At 45.0% G+C, this 21,136-nt stretch overlaps 9 protein-coding genes and 1 non-coding gene across 10 annotated transcripts; 5 read left to right on the forward strand and 5 right to left on the reverse strand.

Annotated features, from left to right (window-relative positions):
- Positions 1-41: 41 nt before the first annotated feature.
- Positions 42-686, forward strand: SFT2 (Sft2p; the record flags this gene model as incomplete). The annotated part of the gene is made up of 1 exon (XM_037282339.1): positions 42-686. The coding sequence occupies one exon, from the start codon at positions 42-44 to the stop codon at positions 684-686; it is 645 nt and encodes a 214-aa protein (XP_037138234.1).
- A 69-nt stretch (positions 687-755) lies between these two features.
- Positions 756-3,956, reverse strand: ECM21 (Ecm21p; the record flags this gene model as incomplete). The annotated part of the gene is made up of 1 exon (XM_037282340.1): positions 756-3,956. One exon carries the CDS (start codon positions 3,954-3,956, stop codon positions 756-758), a length of 3,201 nt encoding a protein of 1,066 aa, XP_037138235.1.
- A 491-nt stretch (positions 3,957-4,447) lies between these two features.
- APL4 (AP-1 complex subunit gamma) lies at positions 4,448-6,937 on the forward strand (the record flags this gene model as incomplete). Its single annotated transcript, XM_037282341.1, has 1 exon — positions 4,448-6,937. The coding sequence occupies one exon, from the start codon at positions 4,448-4,450 to the stop codon at positions 6,935-6,937; it is 2,490 nt and encodes an 829-aa protein (XP_037138236.1).
- An 89-nt stretch (positions 6,938-7,026) lies between these two features.
- YOP1 (Yop1p) lies at positions 7,027-7,632 on the reverse strand (the record flags this gene model as incomplete). The annotated part of the gene is made up of 2 exons (XM_037282342.1): positions 7,027-7,515; positions 7,582-7,632. 2 exons carry the CDS (start codon positions 7,630-7,632, stop codon positions 7,027-7,029), a joined length of 540 nt encoding a protein of 179 aa, XP_037138237.1.
- Positions 7,633-9,329: 1,697 nt separating this feature from the next.
- On the reverse strand, positions 9,330-9,896 carry HG536_0B04270 (uncharacterized protein; the record flags this gene model as incomplete). The annotated part of the gene is made up of 1 exon (XM_037282343.1): positions 9,330-9,896. The coding sequence occupies one exon, from the start codon at positions 9,894-9,896 to the stop codon at positions 9,330-9,332; it is 567 nt and encodes a 188-aa protein (XP_037138238.1).
- Positions 9,897-10,237: 341 nt separating this feature from the next.
- HG536_0Btrna1F lies at positions 10,238-10,331 on the forward strand. Its single transcript is given in 2 exon segments — positions 10,238-10,275; positions 10,295-10,331. It is a non-coding gene; the product is annotated as a tRNA-Phe (tRNA).
- Positions 10,332-10,597: 266 nt separating this feature from the next.
- On the reverse strand, positions 10,598-14,194 carry ATH1 (alpha,alpha-trehalase ATH1; the record flags this gene model as incomplete). Its single annotated transcript, XM_037282344.1, has 1 exon — positions 10,598-14,194. One exon carries the CDS (start codon positions 14,192-14,194, stop codon positions 10,598-10,600), a length of 3,597 nt encoding a protein of 1,198 aa, XP_037138239.1.
- Positions 14,195-15,259: 1,065 nt separating this feature from the next.
- On the forward strand, positions 15,260-16,900 carry ATP1 (F1F0 ATP synthase subunit alpha; the record flags this gene model as incomplete). The annotated part of the gene is made up of 1 exon (XM_037282345.1): positions 15,260-16,900. One exon carries the CDS (start codon positions 15,260-15,262, stop codon positions 16,898-16,900), a length of 1,641 nt encoding a protein of 546 aa, XP_037138240.1.
- Positions 16,901-17,175: 275 nt separating this feature from the next.
- On the forward strand, positions 17,176-18,270 carry CCL1 (TFIIH complex kinase subunit CCL1; the record flags this gene model as incomplete). Its single annotated transcript, XM_037282346.1, has 1 exon — positions 17,176-18,270. One exon carries the CDS (start codon positions 17,176-17,178, stop codon positions 18,268-18,270), a length of 1,095 nt encoding a protein of 364 aa, XP_037138241.1.
- A 254-nt stretch (positions 18,271-18,524) lies between these two features.
- YME1 (i-AAA protease YME1) lies at positions 18,525-20,780 on the reverse strand (the record flags this gene model as incomplete). Its single annotated transcript, XM_037282347.1, has 1 exon — positions 18,525-20,780. One exon carries the CDS (start codon positions 20,778-20,780, stop codon positions 18,525-18,527), a length of 2,256 nt encoding a protein of 751 aa, XP_037138242.1.
- Positions 20,781-21,136: the final 356 nt, after the last annotated feature.

A 21,136-nucleotide genomic window follows, 5' to 3' on the forward strand; every position in this document is an offset into this window, starting at 1 on the left:
AGATAGACGCAGTCAGAGTTCGAGCGGTGGTTCCTTGAGGGATGTCTGATACTGCAAATGGCCAGGTGAATTCACTGCGAGAGTCGCTGAATAGGTGGAATCAATCACGCTCGCAAAATTCTCAAGGGTTCAATGAGTCCGCTAAGACGTTGTTCTCATCTTGGGCTGATTCTCTGAATACAAGAGCTCAGGATGTGTACCAGAGGTTGCCAATATCCAGACAGGACTTAGTACAGAACCAAGAACCGTCGTGGTTCAATATCTCGCGGACTGAGAGGTTGCTTTTGTTCGTCTGCTTTATACTGGGGTCCGTAGCGTGCTTTACCACCTGCATATTCCTGTTCCCGGTACTGGCCGTGAAACCCAGGAAATTTGGGCTCTTATGGACTATGGGATCATTGTTGTTTGTCCTGGCGTTTGGCATTTTTATGGGTCCGATGGCCTATGTTAAGCATTTAACCTCCAGAGAAAGACTGCCATTTAGCGTATTCTTCTTTGCAACATGCATTTCGACGATTTATTTTGCAGCTATTCGGAAAAGCGCGCTTTTAACCATTCCCTGTGCTATACTGGAGTTGATCGCGTTGGTGTATTACGCAATCTCTTACTTCCCCTTTGGAAGTACTGGAATCAAGGTAATAAGTTCCGTGGGAGTGAACTCGGCAAGAGGAGCGCTTCACATTTGAGCTTTTCGTACACCGATTTGTACCTAGTTTTCAAGTATATATAACGGATCGCATATTTCTTACTGCCGGTTATTCTTCATCGCTCATCAGCGGAATCACTTCATCATAGCCTGGAGGCGGCGAAGCTGTCGGCCCGCTGTCTGGTATTTCTTCTTCTGAAGTTCCTCCATGGTCCTCGTCGTCTTTTGGTGGACCGCTATTTTGCGTCAGAGAATATCTGCTCTTGAAAATGCCCGATCCATGTGTGGGTTCTTGGGATGTCACGAAGCTAGCTGGTTCGTTTGCGCCGGATGAAGCTCCGCTGTCCGTATTGTTGGCTGCATTGGTACTTAGTATGCCATCGAGATTGTTGAATCGCGTGTTGGCTTCCATTGGGTGAGATAGCGACATCTGGTGAGACGATGAAGGTATTGTTTCAGAGGGTCCCGCTATTGAATTGCTGCGGGACAAGCTTAACTGCTGGATTGACAGGTCGTCAGCGTCATAGCGGGATCTTACGTTGGGAGATCCAAACGGAGACACGATGGGCGATTGTATTGGAGAGCCTGGTACAGAGATAGCCTCTTCAAAAGTTGGCGGTAGTGCAGCATCCGCGTCGGCTTCCAAAGGCGGCTGCTTTTTTATCGCCATATCGTAAGTCGGAAGTTCCATGTTACCATTGTTGCATAATTCAGAAACTAAGAAAACCGGCGTGTCGATCAAAACTTCGTAATGTCTCAATCTCTTTGGATTCGTATCGTCTATTTTGCTGATACGTAGCATAAACTCCAGTTTGTGCTTACTGTAAATATTGCTGAAATTTAAGCTGTCCAGGTAGAGACCACGTTTAGTCTTGTTCAAATTGGTGTGGAATTGGACGGGAATTCCCGAGTTGCTTCTTAAAGTAGTTTCGTGGAAATTTTCGTCAGACTGAGGACGGCCTAACTGGCCGGAATCGCTACTTCCTTTGCTCTGATGGGTAAGTGAAGGCCTACGATTAACCAAGAATCCCATTACACCGCTACGATGAGTAGGGACATGTGACGCAGCCTCGGGATTTGGGACGCTAGTGTAGACATCGATGCCATAAGGCGGCACAGTCCTGGCTGTCTTCTTGTTCAGATCTTCATATCTTGGAAACTCAAGGACAGTCTCGACCATTAATGGTTCTGCTATTCCTATGATTGGTTGCCCATCATCACTGTCGGCCGCGGCATAGGCTAGCAGATTGTCGTTAATGCAATTTTCAACGATTTCTTCCCTAATGGCACGAGAACCCTTTTCACTGGTTCTGACTTCCAAAAGAGAAATGTTCCGTTCTTTCTTCCTCCTTGAGGCAAAATCACTGAAGTAGGGATTGTAAGGGTCTTTGGCGACGGGATCAATCTGATCATACTCATATTCGTAATTCTTGCTCACAAACGTGATCTTCTCGATCACGCTAACCCTCAACCTCTTTAGATAAATGCCCTTGCACATAGGAGCCAACTTTATCTTAACTGGCACTTTGCTACCGAGAGGAACGTACTTTTGACCAAAAGAAATCTCGTATGATAATGAGTTTGCCCACACACGATTGATATAAACCGGCTTATTTGCCGTTGAGATAGAAATCAAAGGCGGCGTTCGTACCACGTCGATTGGATACTCAGAATATATTTCATTCAATTCATCACTTTTGGTTTGCGCCTGGTTCATTACGTGCAGATTATTTTTAAACTTTTTAATTGCATTACTGAATCTCCTTCCGCTAGGCTGATCAGTCTCTGTCTGCCTGCCACGATCCATATCAGTACCTGGGACAGCCGTCTGATCGTCCGAAGAAATTTTAGTCGCAATACGAAATCGGTAGTCGACGCGGGCCGATGGCATATAGAGCGTCTCAGGAATGTGATTTGAAAACACAACAGGTATTATAAAGACATAATCCCCGGGCTGGAAAACTTGAGATTTACGAAGTTTCACTTTCTTCAGTAAATTTGTCCTTGTCTGATTCTTATCGAGGTATGGTCTCATTTCGGTGGAATTATTCTTGAATAACTTCATCGGTCGGAGGTTTCTATTGTTCTCTATAATCTTCTCATCGGATGAAACGTTAAGTGGAACATAGAGATTTGCATTGTTAGTGTTCAATTCCCATTCCAGGGACCCTGCGCAATAAAACTCCTCGTAGAACGACTTTGTTGGGGGGACACCATTGTGCCAATACACCCTCACCCGGGAGCACAATTCCCCTCTAATATTTCCCAACGTAGTTACCTTAGGAAACGACAAAATTACAGCCATCGTGCATGTGGCCATTGAATTGTCAATCTCGAAAGCAGGTGTTGCCACAGAAGTAGAAGTAAGAGAACTCATGCGTTGACACGTTCTGGTATCAGAACCGCCGGTTTCGAGTCCTCCCGGAAGCTCATCGCTTGCATCATCTGTGTCATCTTCGATAGCTCTCTCGTCATTTAAGGAAGTTGAATCAGAGAAACCTGGCAATGAATGGCTCGGAACATCGGGAGTATTGCCGAGTGGCCTGTCCTGCAAAGCATCGGGCTCCACTTCCACGGCTTCCTCCTCGTCACTTCGTAGGCCGTTCAGTCTGGCTAGATACTCGTCGTCGCTCGAGGACATTGTCGGCAGGAAGACGTGATCACCACTAGTGGCTATTGAGATTCGGATGTCAGGAGTTTCTGATATAATTTTTGGCGCCAATAATCCCCGCTCAGTAAGATACTCGCACAAGAACTCCCTTCCAAATGACTTCAGCGAGCCCCTCGAGGGATTCGACGTCGAAGAACAGGTAGTCGAGTTACCTCCAACGGTGGTACCGTCAACGACACCATCCCTTTGACACGATGAAGTTGAAGCAGTACCTTCTTCTGCCTCATTCGCAGAACTCTGCTCTGGCGACGAAGGAGCCGATATAGCACCATTAAAGCTGCCCCGTGAGTGTCTTAAACAGCCCAATTCGCCCCCTGCAGCACTTTTTCTTCTGCTTTTTTCATCTTCTTCCACCGCAGTCTCACCACAGCCGACGCTCAAAGTCGAACTGCTTCTCGGCAGACTGGAACCCCTCTGATGTGAGCCGGAACCGCCAGCGGCGCCGAAAATTGAGAATAAAGTGCTCTTAATAGTAGAAGACCGTCTCCGGTTCCCTACATTTTTCGTTGGAGACACCGATCTAGGTCGCAAGCCACCCAACGTACTGAAAACATGGTCTTCCCCATCACGGTCCGCTAGAGATGGAATCGGTCTTGGTAGTGGATAAGGCATGGCAAACTGACGAGAGGCCTCAATCATACAATTATTGCAAGACCCGGATCCTCTCTTCTCAACAAAAGACAATTCAGAACGAATTATGCGGCCAAATAGCAACGCTTGGACCAGCCAATATGCAGAACAACGGAACCTAATAGAGGATTATTGTTATTCGTGGATCAGATCCCTACTTGCAACTCCAACTAGGGTCGTGTGGGTCTCTTTTCTGCTATCAACTTCCGGGTAACGCTTCAACCGTTAAACTGCAATTAAGAGCTTGATGGTGGGAGTCACTAAAGAGAGCTCTGATTCTGGCGACAGGTCGGTACCATTGCAGACGATGGACGCCATGGGCGGATCGGTTTCGCAGAGTGACTTGGCGAGCTTTGTTCTATCCGAGCTTCAATGATAAGTTGTTTAGATGGTTACCCGACCCACTGGAACAATACTGTTGCAGACTGAGGTAAGTACTTAAGAGAGCTGATCTGATGGCGAATGAGAGCCATTGAAGGGCATCGAGGAGGTTCTGAGGTATGGCTGGCTCTTCGCTGAGAAGTTTCATTAAGGATGTCCGTGGGGCCAAGACTGTGGCCGAAGAAAGAGCGATTGTGACCAAGGCATCAGCTAAGATAAGAACTAAATTGCGAGATGATCATTTACCGTTGGAGAAAAGGCGAAATAATATACAAAAATTGCTTTATCTTTATATACTGGGCGAGAAGACCCATTTTGGGCAAGTGGAGTGTATCAATTTGATCGCTTCGGATGATTTCGCAGACAAAAGGCTGGGCTATTTAGCAGCGATGCTGCTGCTTGATGAGTCGCAGGATCTATTGACGCTGTTGACTAATCTGTTGAATAACGATCTGAATCATCCCAACCGGTTTGTGGTTTCATTGGCTTTGACGACTCTCGGGTTTCTAAGTTCTTCAGAGCTAGCGCGGGACCTGTATCCCGACGTGGAGAGTATATTGAATACGTCTAAGGATCCCTTCCTGGTTAAAAAGGCTTTGCAGTGTGTGGCCAAGCTTGTGATGACGGATTCTTCACTGTTGGAGATCTTCCAGCCGCAGCTGCTGCTCTCTCTGCTGAACAATCAGTCGATCTGCACGCACGGCGTCCTATTGAGCATTGCAAAAGTTCTGCAGGCTGCGCTTTCAGGCTTCTCTATGCACCACAAAAGGGTTAAAGAAAATGAGCCTACAGCGGATACTACTGGCATTTTGAGGCAGTTGTTAGGCGCAGTACCAGAACTACTTGATTTGCTGCAGAACTTGAACGTTAAGAACTTTGAGCCGGAGTACGACATACAAGGCACATGTGATCCATTTTTGCAATGCGAATTATTGTACACATTGAGACTTTTCTTTCAAGTGTGCTTCGAGTTCAAGATAACAGAGATTGACCAGTATTCGAACAAATTTAATGACTTATTGACACAGATCGCCACCAACACGGATAGCGGCAAGAACTGTGGACAGGCTATCCTTTACGAAGCTACAAGAACTATTTTCTCATTGAATTTGAACCAGCCGTCGCGCGTCTTGGGTATCAATATTTTGGCTCAGTTTCTGTCTGGAAAAGATAACAATACAAAATACGTGGCATTGAGTACTTTATTGAAAGTTGTCCCTCAAGAGCCTGTGGCAGTTCAAAGACATAGGAAGTTCATCTCTCGCTGTCTGCGTGACCCAGATGTCTCGATAAGAAGTCGAGCGTTGGAGTTGGCGTTTGCTATTTTGAATGACGTTACCATGGTTGAACTCACCGAACAGCTGGTAGAATTCTTGAAGAATGCCTCTGACGATGACAAAAATCTAATTGTATACACTGTCGAATATCTTGTCAGGGCGTTTGAGATACACACATCAGTCGATGAAAAATGGAAGTTAGAGACTCTCATCACGGTACTTAAATTAGTGGGTAACGTCATAAGTGCTGAGACGGTAAGCAATTTACTTGTCTTCATCAACAACGCCAGCTGCCCGCAGGAGAGATGCGAACTCGTCGCTGAAATGTTAAAACTAACATTGGATGATTCGAAAAGATCTGAAATATCCGAACACAATGTTGGCTGGAATCTGGTAACCATTTGGTGTGTCGGCGAGTATGGTGGCGAGATATTGGGGAACAAGGCGGATGCAAAAATTTCTGAACGTTCGCTTACGAAATATCTGGTTGATCAACATGCAGCTAGCGACAGAAATGACAATAAGATCGTCCATTATCTCTTGACTGCTGCCCTAAAGTTGTCGGCACACGTAAATGATCCAGGCTGTAACGAATCCTTGAGACAAATATTAGTCTCGCGTTCGAGGGACGCCGATCTGATGCTTCAGTCAAAGAGCGTTCAATATGAAATTATTTTTAGGCAACCGTTGAAGGTTAAAAAACCCATTCTTGACTCGATGCCTAAGTTCGAGAAAAAGATAGATGCTGCAACGCAGAAGCCCTCTAAGATTGCCAGTCAGTCGAGTGCTTCGCAGCCGGAGTCGTCTGACTTGCTAGATCTGCTGGGCGAAAAGCAGCCATCCCATTCGCCGCAGCCACAACCCTCGGTGGCTCAGTCTTCAACTTCTGTTTTGTCCCCGACGGACTTGCTTGCCGACATATTCGGTAGCAACGGCACCAACGGTAAACCAAGTAGCGACAAGGACTTGTCAGAACGCAACAGTTCCACATTAGAAGTGCCCGCGGGAAGTACAAAGATACATGAAAGCGCGGCTGCCGAATGCTACATAACTCTAAAGTCATGCGGCGATGGCGCAGCCCAAATGGAGCTCTATTTGAAAGCCAAGACAAACCTGCAAAATGTGCAAACCTTTTGTGCCGTTCCCAAGACTCAAAAATTAACATTGGGTCAAATTCAACCCGGCAACACCCTGGTTTCGCACCAAGTAGCAAGGCAAAATTTGAAGGTTGTCGGCTCAGGTAGGTTAAAACTGAGAGTCAAGCTGAATTTCGCGGCAGACGGAAACGACAGCAGTGAGCAATTTGACCACAAGTTTGATCAAGCTCTGTGATGAAAAAAAGAAGTATGCACTCGAGTTACATTTGTAAATAAAAGTACCTACTCAGAACTGTCATGTCGCGCCGCAAACTGCGAGCGCGCTTAATGAACGGATGCACCGGTGGTTCTTCCGGCAGCTTCGCTGACAGCAGCCCTAATATCATCCGTTTTCTTGTTACGTGGTAGGATGTATTTGTCTGCAATTGGTGAAATAGCAACGTTGTAAACCATGTTGGCACCGCCAGTTTGTGGCAAAGCCAAGTACAGCAAGAAAACAGTCTTGATGAACCAGTAGAATGGCACTAAGTACAAAATAGCCTTTGACCAGAACTCAATCACATTCAAAAACGCGAAAACTATCCAGTAGGTCAGCAGTTGAGTGTCGTCCTCTTTGCCAGCGCTCTTGACCGCAATTAGAGACAAGTAAGCTGGCACAACAAACCCAGCAATATTGGCCAAGATTTCGCCAATACCACCAACATTGATGAAAATCAAAAGCAGGTAGACGAAAGCTGCCCCAATAGCCAAATACGACTTTGGGAGCTTGGTTCTATTTTCCAATTCTTGCAAAATATGGTTGCTAGAGAATCTCTAAAGTAGAAGTTAGTAAATCATGTTACGGCTTTGGTGAAGTAGCTATTTCTAACGAGCACATACAGTGTCGAAACTTTTCAATTGAGATTGAATACTGGAGCCAAGGTCAGACATATTGTGGTATCTTTAATTCTGTACAATTTGCTACTGAAAACTTTGTTACAATCAGATCGTTGCTAGTAGTGAACTGAGCTTTAAGATGTCTGCTTTTAAGCCCTTTTTCACTTTCCGTTGCCATGAAGAAATTTCACTGCCAAGCAGAGGGAACAAGAACAGAATCTGATTAGGAAACTACACTTTGAAAGAAACATATAAAGTTTAAATAGGCTGTTGTAATGCGACAGATGTTACCAGGACGGTTCAATAGTGAAGGAACTACAATTCTTGAACTGTTAAAGTGTTCAATTGCTAATACAGAATCTAACGCTTCCATACCCTCTCACTGCTCAACCGTCCTGGTGATGCCTGTCCGTTACGACGCCTGGTAATGTTTTCTCGCATTTCGGTGAGGATCGATTTCCTGGAGAAGAAAGCCCAGCAATTGGATCGCTGTCCATCGGGATCTTCAGAGAGCCTGATGTTCCCAAAATATGGGATGCCGTCTCATGATTATCCGAAGCGGGACTTGGCATTGAACGGCTGAACCAGCAGTTCAGCAACGTCTGGCAGCTCTGGCAGCGTTTACGGTTACTAGCTACCTCTGTCTGAAAATTGCACCCGTCAGCATGGGTTCTAACGCCGAAGGAGGGAAGAAATCAATCAGCAACACCCATCGTTATCCTTCCGAGGTACGGAAAAGGACGTCGATAAATTGAAAGGGTTTATATCCAACATGAAATTTTCCATGGGAACGGTTGATCGGAATAACGAAGCCATCCGTGTTGTTTATTTCGTAAGGCACCTTAGCGGTCCGCCGCAGAATGGGCTCAGCACTACATAAGCGAGCAGAACTACCTGGATGTGTCATTCGACGGCTTCACGGAGGCCTATACAAGAGGCGGAAACCAGATCCGTCTGACAACCCCAAAGGCAAGCTCACTGAAGAGGAGCGCAAGTTGCTACAGAAGTTAGGTACCTGCTTTAAATGCCGGGCAAACATGGGGCGAAGAACAGCCCTGAAGCGAGGCCTAGCTGACTATCGCCAAAGTGACTGTTCAATAGTATTAACAGCCACTGAAAAAACAGCCAAATACAGTAGAAAACCTCAAAGTCAAAAACCACCTCTGGTTGGGCATCGGAGAGAGATCACTGTGTTGGTGGGCAACAAACGAACCACCATTCTGTTAGATATGGGAGCAGGAACGTCATTGATAGCCGCACATCGTGCACAAGCGCTTAACCTGAAGACATACAAGACAAGATCCATAGCAATCAAAGGAGCCACCTCAGACAATAGCGTGCAATCTACGGAAGCCACTATCCTCGAACCTAAATACCAGAACCAGCAGTTTGAAATACCAGTCTACGTCGCGACTGCCATAAATCCCGATATTATCATCGGAAACCCGGTAGTAGAAACGAACCCCCGCCTAGAGCAGACCCTAGATAGGAGCTCGATTAACCTAACCACACCAGAAACAGAGCCAGACTGGCCCATCGGCCTCATCCTCACCAATGAGGACCGCCAAGTCCGGCGACTCCGCCAAGAAACAAAATCGCACTTTAAGTGGATACATTGTACACGTTCAGACAGTAATGTGCTACGATACCACCAATGGTACCACCAGTGGTATCGCAGCACATTACTGTCTGAACTGGGGCGTCAATGGTATCGCAGCACATTACTGTCTGAACGTGTACAATGTATTCACTTAAAGTGCCATTTTGTTTCTTGTGGAATCGTCGGACCTGGCGGTCCTCATTGGTGAGGATGCTAAAATCATGGCGGTCTCCAGTAAATCCGGTCTCAGATTTCTGACCGTTATTTGCAACGATTTTTCTAGTCCGCTCAAGTAGAATGACTGCTTGCACTTGGGTGATAGTAGTTCGTCTGGTATTGCAGCTGATAGAGCATTGTACTCTTTATTGTACGATTCCAATGATCCCTGTTGTTTGCAGTAGCGTAAGTGGGTTAGGATGGAATCTACCTGGTGTTCACTGTAATATTTGCGTTTAAATCGTCCGATAAAATCATTGAACGTGCCCTGACGTAGTGATTCTCCGGTAAGACCCTCGAACCAGAGGGCTGCTCCCTCGGTTAAGCAGTCAGCAAAGTATAAGATCTTCTCATAATCATCTGTGAACTCGAACCGGCGTAGGTGTATGCTTATACGGGTCATAAAGGCCGCTACTGCGAGGGGCTCTCCCTGACCACTAAATTTAGGAGGTTTGCTTGCGTTTGGAATATTCTGGTTGCTCATAATGACAGGTTCAACCATGGTGGATGCTTAGTATTGAGGTTGGGTCGGAATGTGTGTGGATCGAATCAATGCGCTACCAAGCGTAATAATACGTTACGGTATTATTCGTGGGTTCATATGGTTGATCCTGTAATTAGAGCTTGTGATAGTTTGTTCAATATTTATTACTAATAAACTATACTTGTATCCTATGGAATCCCCTTCTTTTCCTGAACCTGGGTGGCTCTCTAATAGCTCTCAACTGGGTCGCTTTTATCTGTTTCATTTTGGACCTCTGTTGGTAATCAGAATAGTGTTTTAGCCACTTACATCTTGTCGAGCCGGTATGTCCAGCTCATACTATCACATTCAACATCTAAGCGGATTTAGCTCAGTTGGGAGAGCGCCAGACTGAAGAATAACTTTGGTCAGCAAGTAATCTGGAGGTCCTGTGTTCGATCCACAGAATTCGCAATTTTTTTATCTTTTTATTATGGTAGAAGTAGTAAGTGCAGCTTGAGCAACTTAGATTTGATATTTTGTTGAAAACTAACGATGGCCATATTCATTTGAATAGCATTTCCCGTTGGCATCCCACTGTTTGTGTTTCTTTCAACTAGGCTTTTTTGTTTTACTCTCGATCTTGACGGAAACTGAATGTTGAAAGCAACTTACTAAATGTAAATATGAAAATAGAAAAATGCATAAAGTCAATACAAAAGTTCAAAATATATAAGGCGTTAATTTTTCAAGACAATCTCTTTGATAGTACCGCCTCTAATATCAATGTCATCGTCATAACTTCCTTGGATGCTAACTAGAATAAATCTCGTCTTTCTCCACTCTGTGGTATTTATGCTCTCTTCAAAACAGCACGGGTTGTTGTTCAGCTGCAAGGAATCATAGTCGACGTAAAACTCAGTAATATTACTGGGGAGTAGTTCGATCAGGGATTTGTTGTAGACCTCTTGAAAATATGGCTCAGAAGGCTCAATTTGCAAATTGTCCACGATCCTTACAAAATGCTTACTGAGTAAGTGCGATTCTTTCAAATTGTCCAGGAAACCTTCTATACCATTTGTTTTCCAGCTTAGAATGGCTGCGATATCTTCGTCACAAGCGTCGGTCTCTATCTCTGAAATATCTTCCCCGGCATCCTCGAGTACTTCTGAGATTTCCTCATCCTCCTTTGTCAGATCCGCATCAGTTGTCTCAAGAACCTCCGTTAGATTGCTAAAAAGCCTTTCAATTTCAGATGCGTGGGGCAATATGGCAACGGTCAAATTTTGAGCAGGTCTTTGACCCCAGAGAATGATTCCGCTCTTAATCTCTTGAAAGTTATTCTCTCCGAGATCAATCAGTAGTTTCGCCGTTTTGTACTTATTAGCCGGCTGCCAATGAGTATAATTATTGCCATCCAGAGCCGAAAATGGAACGTCACCAGGAACCCCAGCGGTTAGATTAGTTACTTGTTTACTCTCCACAATATTACCTGGCACATTAAGAGCGGGACGGAAGAGAGGCAGAACCAGTTCTTGACCGGGCTTGATGGTGTAATAAGTACCAAATGCGCTCACAGGCTTATCGCCACCGCCCTCTTCACTATAGTCATTGAAACAATCTTTATGGTGGGTAGTGTTTGGGCCCTCATACCTTGTGATATCTCTATCACGTATCAAACTTCTATCAGGCACTTTAACTTTAATATCGGCGTCGCCAGACTTATGAACGATGGTTCCGTTGTGATCATCTATAATAATATCGAGCACCTGGCCCATGTACTTGAAGTTTCTGATGGCAATTCCTCCAGGCAGTAAAGGCATTTCAATAGGGCTAAAACGCAGTAAACGACTGATTTTTTTGGTGGTTTCATCGACCTCATATGAATATCTCAAACCGGTAAGACCAAATAAAATAGCCTGTAAAAAGCCGCCATTCGCGGTAAGAAAGGGAAATGCTGGCTGCGTCAGACCATTAGTCAGGAAATTATCATCTGATTGTTCACTAAATTGAGCAAACGGTCCTCTCAAATAGGGCAGAATCGATTTGTAAAGGTAACTTTGAGAAGAGGAACCATGATTAAGCATACCTGCGGCTGCAGCAACAAACACGGGATAAGTCATTGCGGGACCTGTAGCGGATTGACGCTCAGAGTAGTAATATAGGTCCTTTATGGCGTTGTTCAAGATAGATTCATCAGTGATGTAACCCAGGGGATAAACCATCAAAGGAACATCTGCTTGCTTGATTTGTATTGAACTGTTCATTCCGGAATATTCGAGTGTTATATTCGAACATGATCTTGGAATGTAAATTCTTTTTGAGATATCCATCCATTTTGGATCAACATATTCGCCTAGGTGGTTACCTATATCCGTAGCCCACTTCAACATGGTCTTAATACCAGCGTTGGTAAAAGCACCATTATTGATGTGATTGGCAAACTCATCAGGATCCGTTAGGTTGTAAGTTTCATACTTCCCCAGAGTCTCGTTGAACTTAACGTATGCAGTAAAAAAATCAGCGGCATCTTTAACCATGGGCCAAGTGGTATAACGCAGATAATCCTCATCAACACCTTGGGCACCATTCATATAAATGGAGAAAGACGCTAAAGCGATGTCAACATTAACGTGGTATTCGTAATCAATACAGGGTCCTGTTGAAGTACAATTAGCGTATCTTCCGGAAGTCCAGGGATACACAGCTCCCGGGTAGCCATTTAGTTTGGCATTTTCACGAGCTTGCTGATGGGTGGCATTCCTATAGTTGTTGATATTTTTTGCAATGTTCGGGAAAAAAGGTAATAATGCCGGCTGTATCCAGATATCAGCATCCCAAAAGACCATTCCACCGTAGGAATCTGAGGACAAGCCTGAAACTCCGACAGGTAAACCTCTTTCATCTGATACGTTAAAAGTTCTTGTATTGGCCAACAGATGAAATAATGAAGATCTCGCTGCCATTTCTAGCAGTGCATCTGATGGAATTTCAATGAATGCATCATTATATATCCTTTCCCAGGCTTCGGTGTTGGAAGAGATTAGCTCTTCAAATCTCCCACGACTGGCAGTAGCTATGGTCGTGGCAAATTCAATGTTTGAGACATCACTGGCACCATTCTTATTAAACTCACTTGACATGATACCAACGTATTTTCTAACAACGGCCTTTGGTGAATCTCTTGTTAATCTGACATGAGAAGACTGAGCAACCCGTTCATCATTCGAGTACTCCTGTGCCCAATCAAAAGTGGAGATATTGGAGCCTGCGGGATCTTGTATAGTGCAAGTGGAGAAAATGGCGGCATTTGATTCAGGCACATTTTCCGGTTCCACGATCATGTAAATTCCATTATTATTTTTGTCAAACCCTAGATCTTGCAACACGGTTCTCTGAGAAGTGCCAAAGTCCAGGAAGTCATAAACATTCAGATCAATGTGCGGAACTTCAGAAGGCAGCCTATCTAAATTTAACGAAATTTCCAAAGAAACCATACCCAGAGAATAGATTTTTTTATGAGTAGCCACTTCGCTCTTCACATTAAGCATGCCTTTTAGCCAATCGAGCTGTGTGGTAACGACTCCATTGCGCATCGATAAATTCTGGTTGTAATTTGTAACGTCATTGACCGTGACATTTTGAGGATTGAACCATATCGAATCATTAATAGAAAACTGCAAATTCGTCCACTGTGGTATAACAGATATGACTGTACTGTAACCCTTATCGTCCAGCTCTGGAAAGTTTGTCGAGTTCAATTTTTTTTGCAAACAATAGAAGTCCGACACAAACGCTCCAGCATATCTTCTATTCCTCAAAGGCCAACCGTTATCCAGCGCTCCTGGAATCTCCTCGCCAGAGTTGGTCCAAAGATTTAGCGCATCCAGCGCGTAGCCAAACCCAACATTCGGGATTCTCGATCCGATGTATCCGTTGGAAACGTAGGGCTGCTTCGAATAGGTGTTGGGATACATCTTTGTACTGCCTAGAATCATGTTGTCCTCATCGTAGATCGCGTCACCAAAATCGCAAAGCAGCTCGTACAGTTTCCGTGATGCCTTTCTAGCATTCTCGTTGCGATATAGCGAATGACTTTCTAAGCAAGCTTCTTGGATATACCCTTGCTGATGCTGTAAAACGTTGTTTGAAGTGGCGCTCAGTCCGCTGACATACGTGAGAAAACTGGAAAAGAACACCAGCATAGCGATAAGCGTGATCATTATGATGGTTAAAAGAAAGTAGAGCAGTTTCTTATCCTTCGAACGGTTCTCGAGTGCCGGGGGCGTATGGACCCTACTTCCGGAACTCTCCGACAAATGCTCTCCACCACTCATGCTGAAATGAAATGCAAATAAATATCCATGTAGCTCGATTCGAGTAGCAGATTCCCGCCGCTTGCTAAGGGAAATCTGAACCTAGTTTCCCTACCTCGAGCTCGCCGCCCCGTAGTATATACTGTAGATGTTAGTCCGAGAAACAGCACGCGGCGCGTTCACCCCAGTTCTTTTGCGGTCTGGAAAACAGAAGCAATGACCGATCTTTTGAATCCCTCAGTATAAGAAATCTGATACGGCCAGCTTGTAGTAGTAACTCTCAGCTATTCGCATCAGGAGAATGTGAGGTTTGCCTGTGTATCTCTAGCGCAAGTCATATATATATATATATAACTTATTATTTATATACCATCAGCGGCAAAACAAACGAGCCCCTATCAAAACACATCACTAGAAACGGCGATCGAGCCTCATCTCAAGATGCGGGTAACGAAACGCACGATTTGGACCAATCAAATCCCACGTTTGATTCTTTTCCGTTTTAGGAAAGATCTCGGGCTCCTGAATTTGAGATCACTCTGAACGAATAAATCGTGAATCACGAACCAATTCGCTTCCGAGTTTTTTCCACTTGAAAAATTAGAATACAATACGCCAACAGCAGCACAGTTTCTTACTGTATACGCCCTGCCTATGGTACTGACCTGTAGGAGTCCTTTCTTTCATACCCAATCTCTTGCCGTAACCTCTCTCTCCAATTGATTTTTCTTTAAATCAACCTACCTCCTTTCTTGTGGGAACTGGTTCACATCTCTTAGTCTCATTAGGATAGATTCATCTCATCAAGACGGGAGGAAATTAGATTAAAGTAGTTATTAAGGACAACAAGACAGGTTTCGAATCCAATTGTTTCTTTGAATCGCATTAACACTACTTTTAGTTGAATTTTTTGGTTTTTTTTGGGTCCTATTCATCAATTCTTATATATTCTGAAAGAAACAAAGAAACAAAGAGCGATCATTGCATTCTCTTTTAATTCGATTGGTGTCCTGTTATTATTACTGAGTGTTTCGGAAAAAACAACTGCCTTTTAATCACAGAAATTTCCTTACTGAAAGAACAATAATGTTGGCTCGTACTGCTGCTATTCGTTCTGTTACTAGATCCTTTGTCAACGTGGCTAGAGTTGCCAGAGTTGCTAGACCGGCTACCATCATCGCTGGTAGAAGGTATGCCACTGCCAAGGCTCAACCAACCGAAGTGTCGTCTATTCTTGAAGAGAGAATCAGAGGCGTTTCTGAGGAGGCTAACTTGAACGAGACTGGTAGGGTTTTGGCCGTTGGTGATGGTATCGCCCGTGTTTTCGGTTTGAACAACATTCAAGCTGAAGAATTGGTCGAGTTCTCCTCTGGTGTCAAGGGTATGGCCCTTAACTTGGAACCTGGTCAAGTTGGTATTGTGCTTTTCGGTTCCGACAGATTGGTCAAGGAAGGTGAATTGGTCAAGAGAACTGGTAAGATTGTGGATGTTCCGGTCGGTCCAGAATTGTTGGGTAGAGTTGTCGACGCTCTAGGTAACCCAATCGACGGTAAGGGCCCAATCAAGGCTTCTGGCCGTACTAGAGCTCAAGTCAAGGCTCCAGGTATCTTGCCAAGAAGATCTGTCCACGAGCCAGTGCAAACCGGTTTGAAGGCTGTTGACGCTTTGGTGCCAATCGGTAGAGGTCAAAGAGAACTGATCATCGGTGACCGTCAGACTGGTAAGACCGCCGTCGCTCTGGACACCATTTTGAACCAAAAGAGATGGAACGACGGTTCTGACGAATCCAAGAAGTTGTACTGTGTCTACGTCGCCATTGGTCAAAAGAGATCCACCGTGGCTCAATTGGTTCAAACCTTGGAAGCACACGACGCTTTGAAATACTCCATCATCGTGGCTGCCACCGCTTCCGAGGCTGCTCCTCTACAATACTTGGCTCCATTCACCGCTGCCTCCATTGGTGAATGGTTCAGAGACAACGGTAAGCACGCCTTGATCGTCTACGACGATTTGTCTAAGCAAGCTGTTGCCTACCGTCAACTATCTCTATTGTTGAGAAGACCTCCAGGCCGTGAAGCTTACCCTGGTGATGTCTTCTACTTGCATTCCAGATTGTTGGAAAGAGCCGCCAAGATGTCTGAAAAGGAAGGTGCCGGTTCCCTGACCGCTTTGCCAGTCATTGAAACTCAAGGTGGTGATGTTTCTGCTTATATTCCAACTAACGTCATCTCCATTACTGACGGTCAAATTTTCTTGGAAGCTGAATTGTTCTACAAGGGTATCAGACCAGCCATTAACGTCGGTCTTTCTGTCTCCAGAGTTGGTTCTGCTGCTCAAGTGAAGGCTTTGAAGCAAGTCGCTGGTTCTTTGAAGCTGTTCTTGGCTCAATACAGAGAAGTCGCTGCTTTCGCTCAATTCGGTTCCGACTTGGATGCTTCCACCAAGCAAATTTTGACCAGAGGTGAGAGATTGACTCAATTGTTGAAACAAAGCCAGTACGCTCCATTGGCCGCCGAAGAACAAGTGCCATTGATTTACGCTGGTGTCAACGGTTACATCGATGGTATTGAATTGTCCAGAGTTGCTGAGTTCGAATCCTCCTTCTTGGCTTACTTGAAGGCCAACCACGAAGACATTCTAAGCTCCATCAGAGAAAAGGGTGAATTGCCAAAGGATTTGTTGGAAAAATTGAAATCTGCTACTGAATCTTTTGTTGCCACTTTTTAGGACTTTCAGTATTCCTGTCCAAAAAGCTTTTCACGAGAATATAAGAAATAAACAAGATTCCTTGATTTTAACGATTATATAGTATACTGTAATCTGTCAAGATTATTAAGACGCTTAAAAATGCTTATCCAGCTTCTTAACTCTAGTCTGAATTTTTCTTCTATGAACTCTCTTGCAGCTCGCTTGATTTATATTCGGTGACTTCAACTAACCTACAATTGAATCTCTCAATTTAGGCCCTTAACGAGCTAGAACATAAGTTGTCCTCACTATCAATGACTTCGATACGTCAGCAAACCCCAGTTTCTGATGGCAAGGCATCGAAGGACAGTTCGACGGAAAAGCCATCTAATTATAAGAGACTAAGTGACGATGACTTATTCAGACACTCATCACAGTATCGTTTTTGGTCATTCACCCCAGAACAACTTGAGCAGAAAAGGATACAAGTGAACGCACAGGCTGTTCAATCGATTGAAGAAGATTTACGCAACTTTGTGGCCGATAATAAGACTGATCTAAATGAAGAAGAGATTAAAACCATCGAAATGAAAGCTGTTCCGGTGACGGCTGAAGAGGAACTTAAATTGATCAATTTATATGCCAAGAAGGTTCAAATGATAGCTCAAAGACTGAATTTACCGACGGAGATTGTAGCCACCTCCATCACATTTTTCAGAAGATTCTACTTGGAGAACTCGGTGCACAAGTTCGAACCCAAGGCGATAGTGCTCACAACCATCTTTCTGGCCTGTAAATCGGATAACTACTTCATCGGTATCGACTCTTTCTGCGAAAAGACCAGAGGATCGAAAGAGCAAATCCTAAAGTATGAATTTCCTCTTCTGGAGAGTTTGAAATTCTCATTATTCAATCATCATCCATACAGGCCCTTACATGGCTTCTTCCTGGACATTCAAGCTGTTCTACATGGTAAAGTGGATCTCAGTTATATGGGTCACATCTATGACAGGTGCAAAAAGCGCATAACGGAGGCCTTATTAACAGATGCCGTATATTTCTACTCGCCACCACAAATAACATTATCCGCGCTTATGATCGAGGACGAAGCACTTACGACAAGATACCTGGAGCTGAAGTTTCATGGCAACAATCCAGACAGCAGTGCTGACGAACAGAAGACCATATCGCAAGATATCAGTATTTCACTTGAGAAGTTAATGACTCTCATAAGAGACTGCAAAAAAATTATCGAACAATCCACAAACACTTCTGTAGAGGAAGCAAAATCCATTGCAGCAAGGTTGTATTTTTGTCAGAATCCTGAAGATCTCTTGAAGAAACTAAAGAAGAGGAAGCACGACGAGCAAGACTCGCCCAGAGCAGAAAAAAAAACCAGGGTCGAGTAGCCTGGCTGATTATGGATTCGATCGATACGTTGCATTCAAGATGTAGCATGGCGCTGCTTCGCTGATATAGAGGAAAACCACTTCCAGTAAATGCATATTTCAGTTACCTTCATGTATTTATTTACATAGTGATGCTGTTGTTTATTTACACCTACTCTGCTGGGTAGTTATGTGTATGTGCTTTGTGGATTATTAACTGATTGCCCACGAATTTATAACAGAATTTCCATCCTTCCTGTTTATAACCAGTTTGTTCATGACGCGCCGAGCAAAGCTGGTCTCTTCGGTTTGTCCCCACCGATATCTTTACGTTCATCGCTGTCCGGTCCTTCGACCACTAAGTTCGTCGTTGCCTTCAGTTTATTCAATTTCTCGCCTTTGCATACCTTTTCGATTTCCTTGGCGTCCAATGTTTCGTACTCTATCAGACCTTCTGCTAGTCTATGCAACTCAACGCTCTTCTCAGTCAGGAGCTTGCGCGTCCTTTCTTCCGACTGCTTCAACAGATCTAGGACTTCTTTATCAGCGATATCGCGGATCTTATCAGACCAGGATTCCCACTTATCTGCCAAATTGACTGGGCCAACCTGCTCTCCCATACCGTACTGAGTAACCATAGCTCTAGCCGTCCCAGTGGCGCTTTGCAGGTCTGATCCACAACCACTAGTTGTGTTATCTTTACCATATATCAGCTCTTCTGCTATTTTACCTCCCATGCAGACATCTAAACGAGCGAGACATTCCTTCTTAGTGATGTCTACTTTGTCCATTTCAGGTAACTGGAAAGTGATACCCAGAGCTCTGCCTCTAGGGAGGATAGTTGCCTTGTACAACGGTGTGGCGCCAGCAGAATACATGGCCATAATCGCATGACCAGCTTCATGAAAAGCAGTTGCTCTCCTGGCAGCGTCAGTCAAAACCATAGTCTTTCTCTCAGCGCCCATCAAAATCTTGTCCTTAGCCCATTCGAAGTGCTGCATATCGACGGCGATAGCATTCTTTTGACATGCATAGACAGCAGCCTGATTGACCAAGTTGGCCAACTCCGCACCAGACAAACCGGGAGTTCCACGAGCAATAATGGTAGGATCGACATCTGCAGCCATAGTTATCTTCTTCATATGATGCTTCAAGATATCTGCACGTCCACGAACATCTGGCAAGTCTACATTTACCACTTTGTCGAATCTGCCAGGCCTTGTGAGTGCTTTATCAAGCGATTCAGGGAAATTTGTGGCACCAATGATGATAATTCCAGAGGTTTGGGAAAAACCGTCCAACTCAACCAGGAGCTGATTGAGAGTTTGCTTGGCGTATGCTTGGTCTTTTGGATTACGCTTACCACCAATAGCATCCAATTCATCAATGAAAACGATGGCTGGCGCGCGGGCCCTGGCCTGCGTGAAGAGATCACGCACACGTTTTGCTCCGACGCCAACATACACCTCATCAAACTCCGAGCCTGACATGAAGAAGAAGTCCACTCCTGCCTCACCGGCAGTTGCTCTGGCCAACAAAGTCTTACCTGTACCTGGGGGACCGGTCAAAAGAACTCCCTTAGGTAGCGTGCCCCCCAGTGACTCGTACTTGGCGGGGTCCTTGAGGAAATCAACAATTTCCTCAAGCTCAGCGCGTGCCTCGTCACAACCGCGCACATCATCAAACTTAACATTGGTCTTAGCGACGTCAACCGACTTGTCGGCGACTTCCGAAGACTTCAACAAAGTAGTGTTTTCGCTAACGTATTTGAATGCCTCCGAGACCCCGTACGTCAGCAGCCCGAAGATCACCAACCATTTAATCCAGCGAGAGACGATTGCAAACGTCGATTCTGTTACAACGACGTGCAACGGCTCCTTTCTCGACCCGTAAGAGGGCGAGTACAGAGAGGGGAAAGTGCCATGATAAGCAGATGAACTAACCGAAGAAGACGCCAACGAAGGGTTCACTGCACCGGCAGAACTGGCTGTTAAGAGCGTCTGTCTCACAGCATCTGCTTCGGAATGTCTTCCTATCCTCTGCAACGCCTCCATATACAATTCCGAACACTCCGGAGACGACGCAATCCCCGGAGTTTCAAATCTAGAGACCACATACTGAGGATAGTTAGACCGCAGCAGCAGCCTATAGAAAGCTGCCTGTGCTTCTGGGTTGGTAAGATCCTTGTTGGCCTCCTGCTCCTTTGTTGCTAGGATAGCATGTGACACACTCTGAGCTGCGGTTGCGGAGCTGGCAGCTGAACCCAAAGGCACCGAACCTGCCTTGACGGCACCTCTCGTCACATCCGATGCATCTTTATCGCCTCCGGATCCGTTTTCTCCCTTTTCGTCAATGTTTTTGACATAAAACCGACGACTATTCACTATGCTACCCTGTAAATTCAAAATCCTTTCTTGACGACGACTCACTCTAGACAACAGAGCGACTCCAATTACCGGCGACCGACGTCCCAGCATGCTAACCACCCCATTTCTCGCAACAGAAGAAGTCAGCAGGTTAATCAGACTCATTTTTGGTCTCTCAAAGGCTAGATAAAGCGACCAATATGTCAATACTCTCACAGAACAAGCGATCTAGTCGGAGCAAGTCAGATCTGACCACATGTTGAAGACGTCGATAAGTTAACTTCATCGGTTTAATCTAGGTTTGCTGGCAGGTGGCAAGAATCCCGACGAACCTCGGAAGTCATAATACGTCACCTTGTACGTAATGACTATCCACATACAAAGTGCGACATTCCAAGAGAAGCCTGGTCTTTGAGAAGGCATTGTAATGCCCAGGAGGGCTCAGAAAGCGATTGAAGTATTAGCCTGAGGCACCTGGTTCCTGGAGCCATTTTGAGCGAAGGAGAAAAAAAAATTGCTTA

Source organism: Torulaspora globosa, chromosome 2 (genome assembly GCF_014133895.1).
Source record: "Torulaspora globosa chromosome 2, complete sequence".
NCBI classification, from domain to species: domain Eukaryota; kingdom Fungi; phylum Ascomycota; class Saccharomycetes; order Saccharomycetales; family Saccharomycetaceae; genus Torulaspora; species Torulaspora globosa.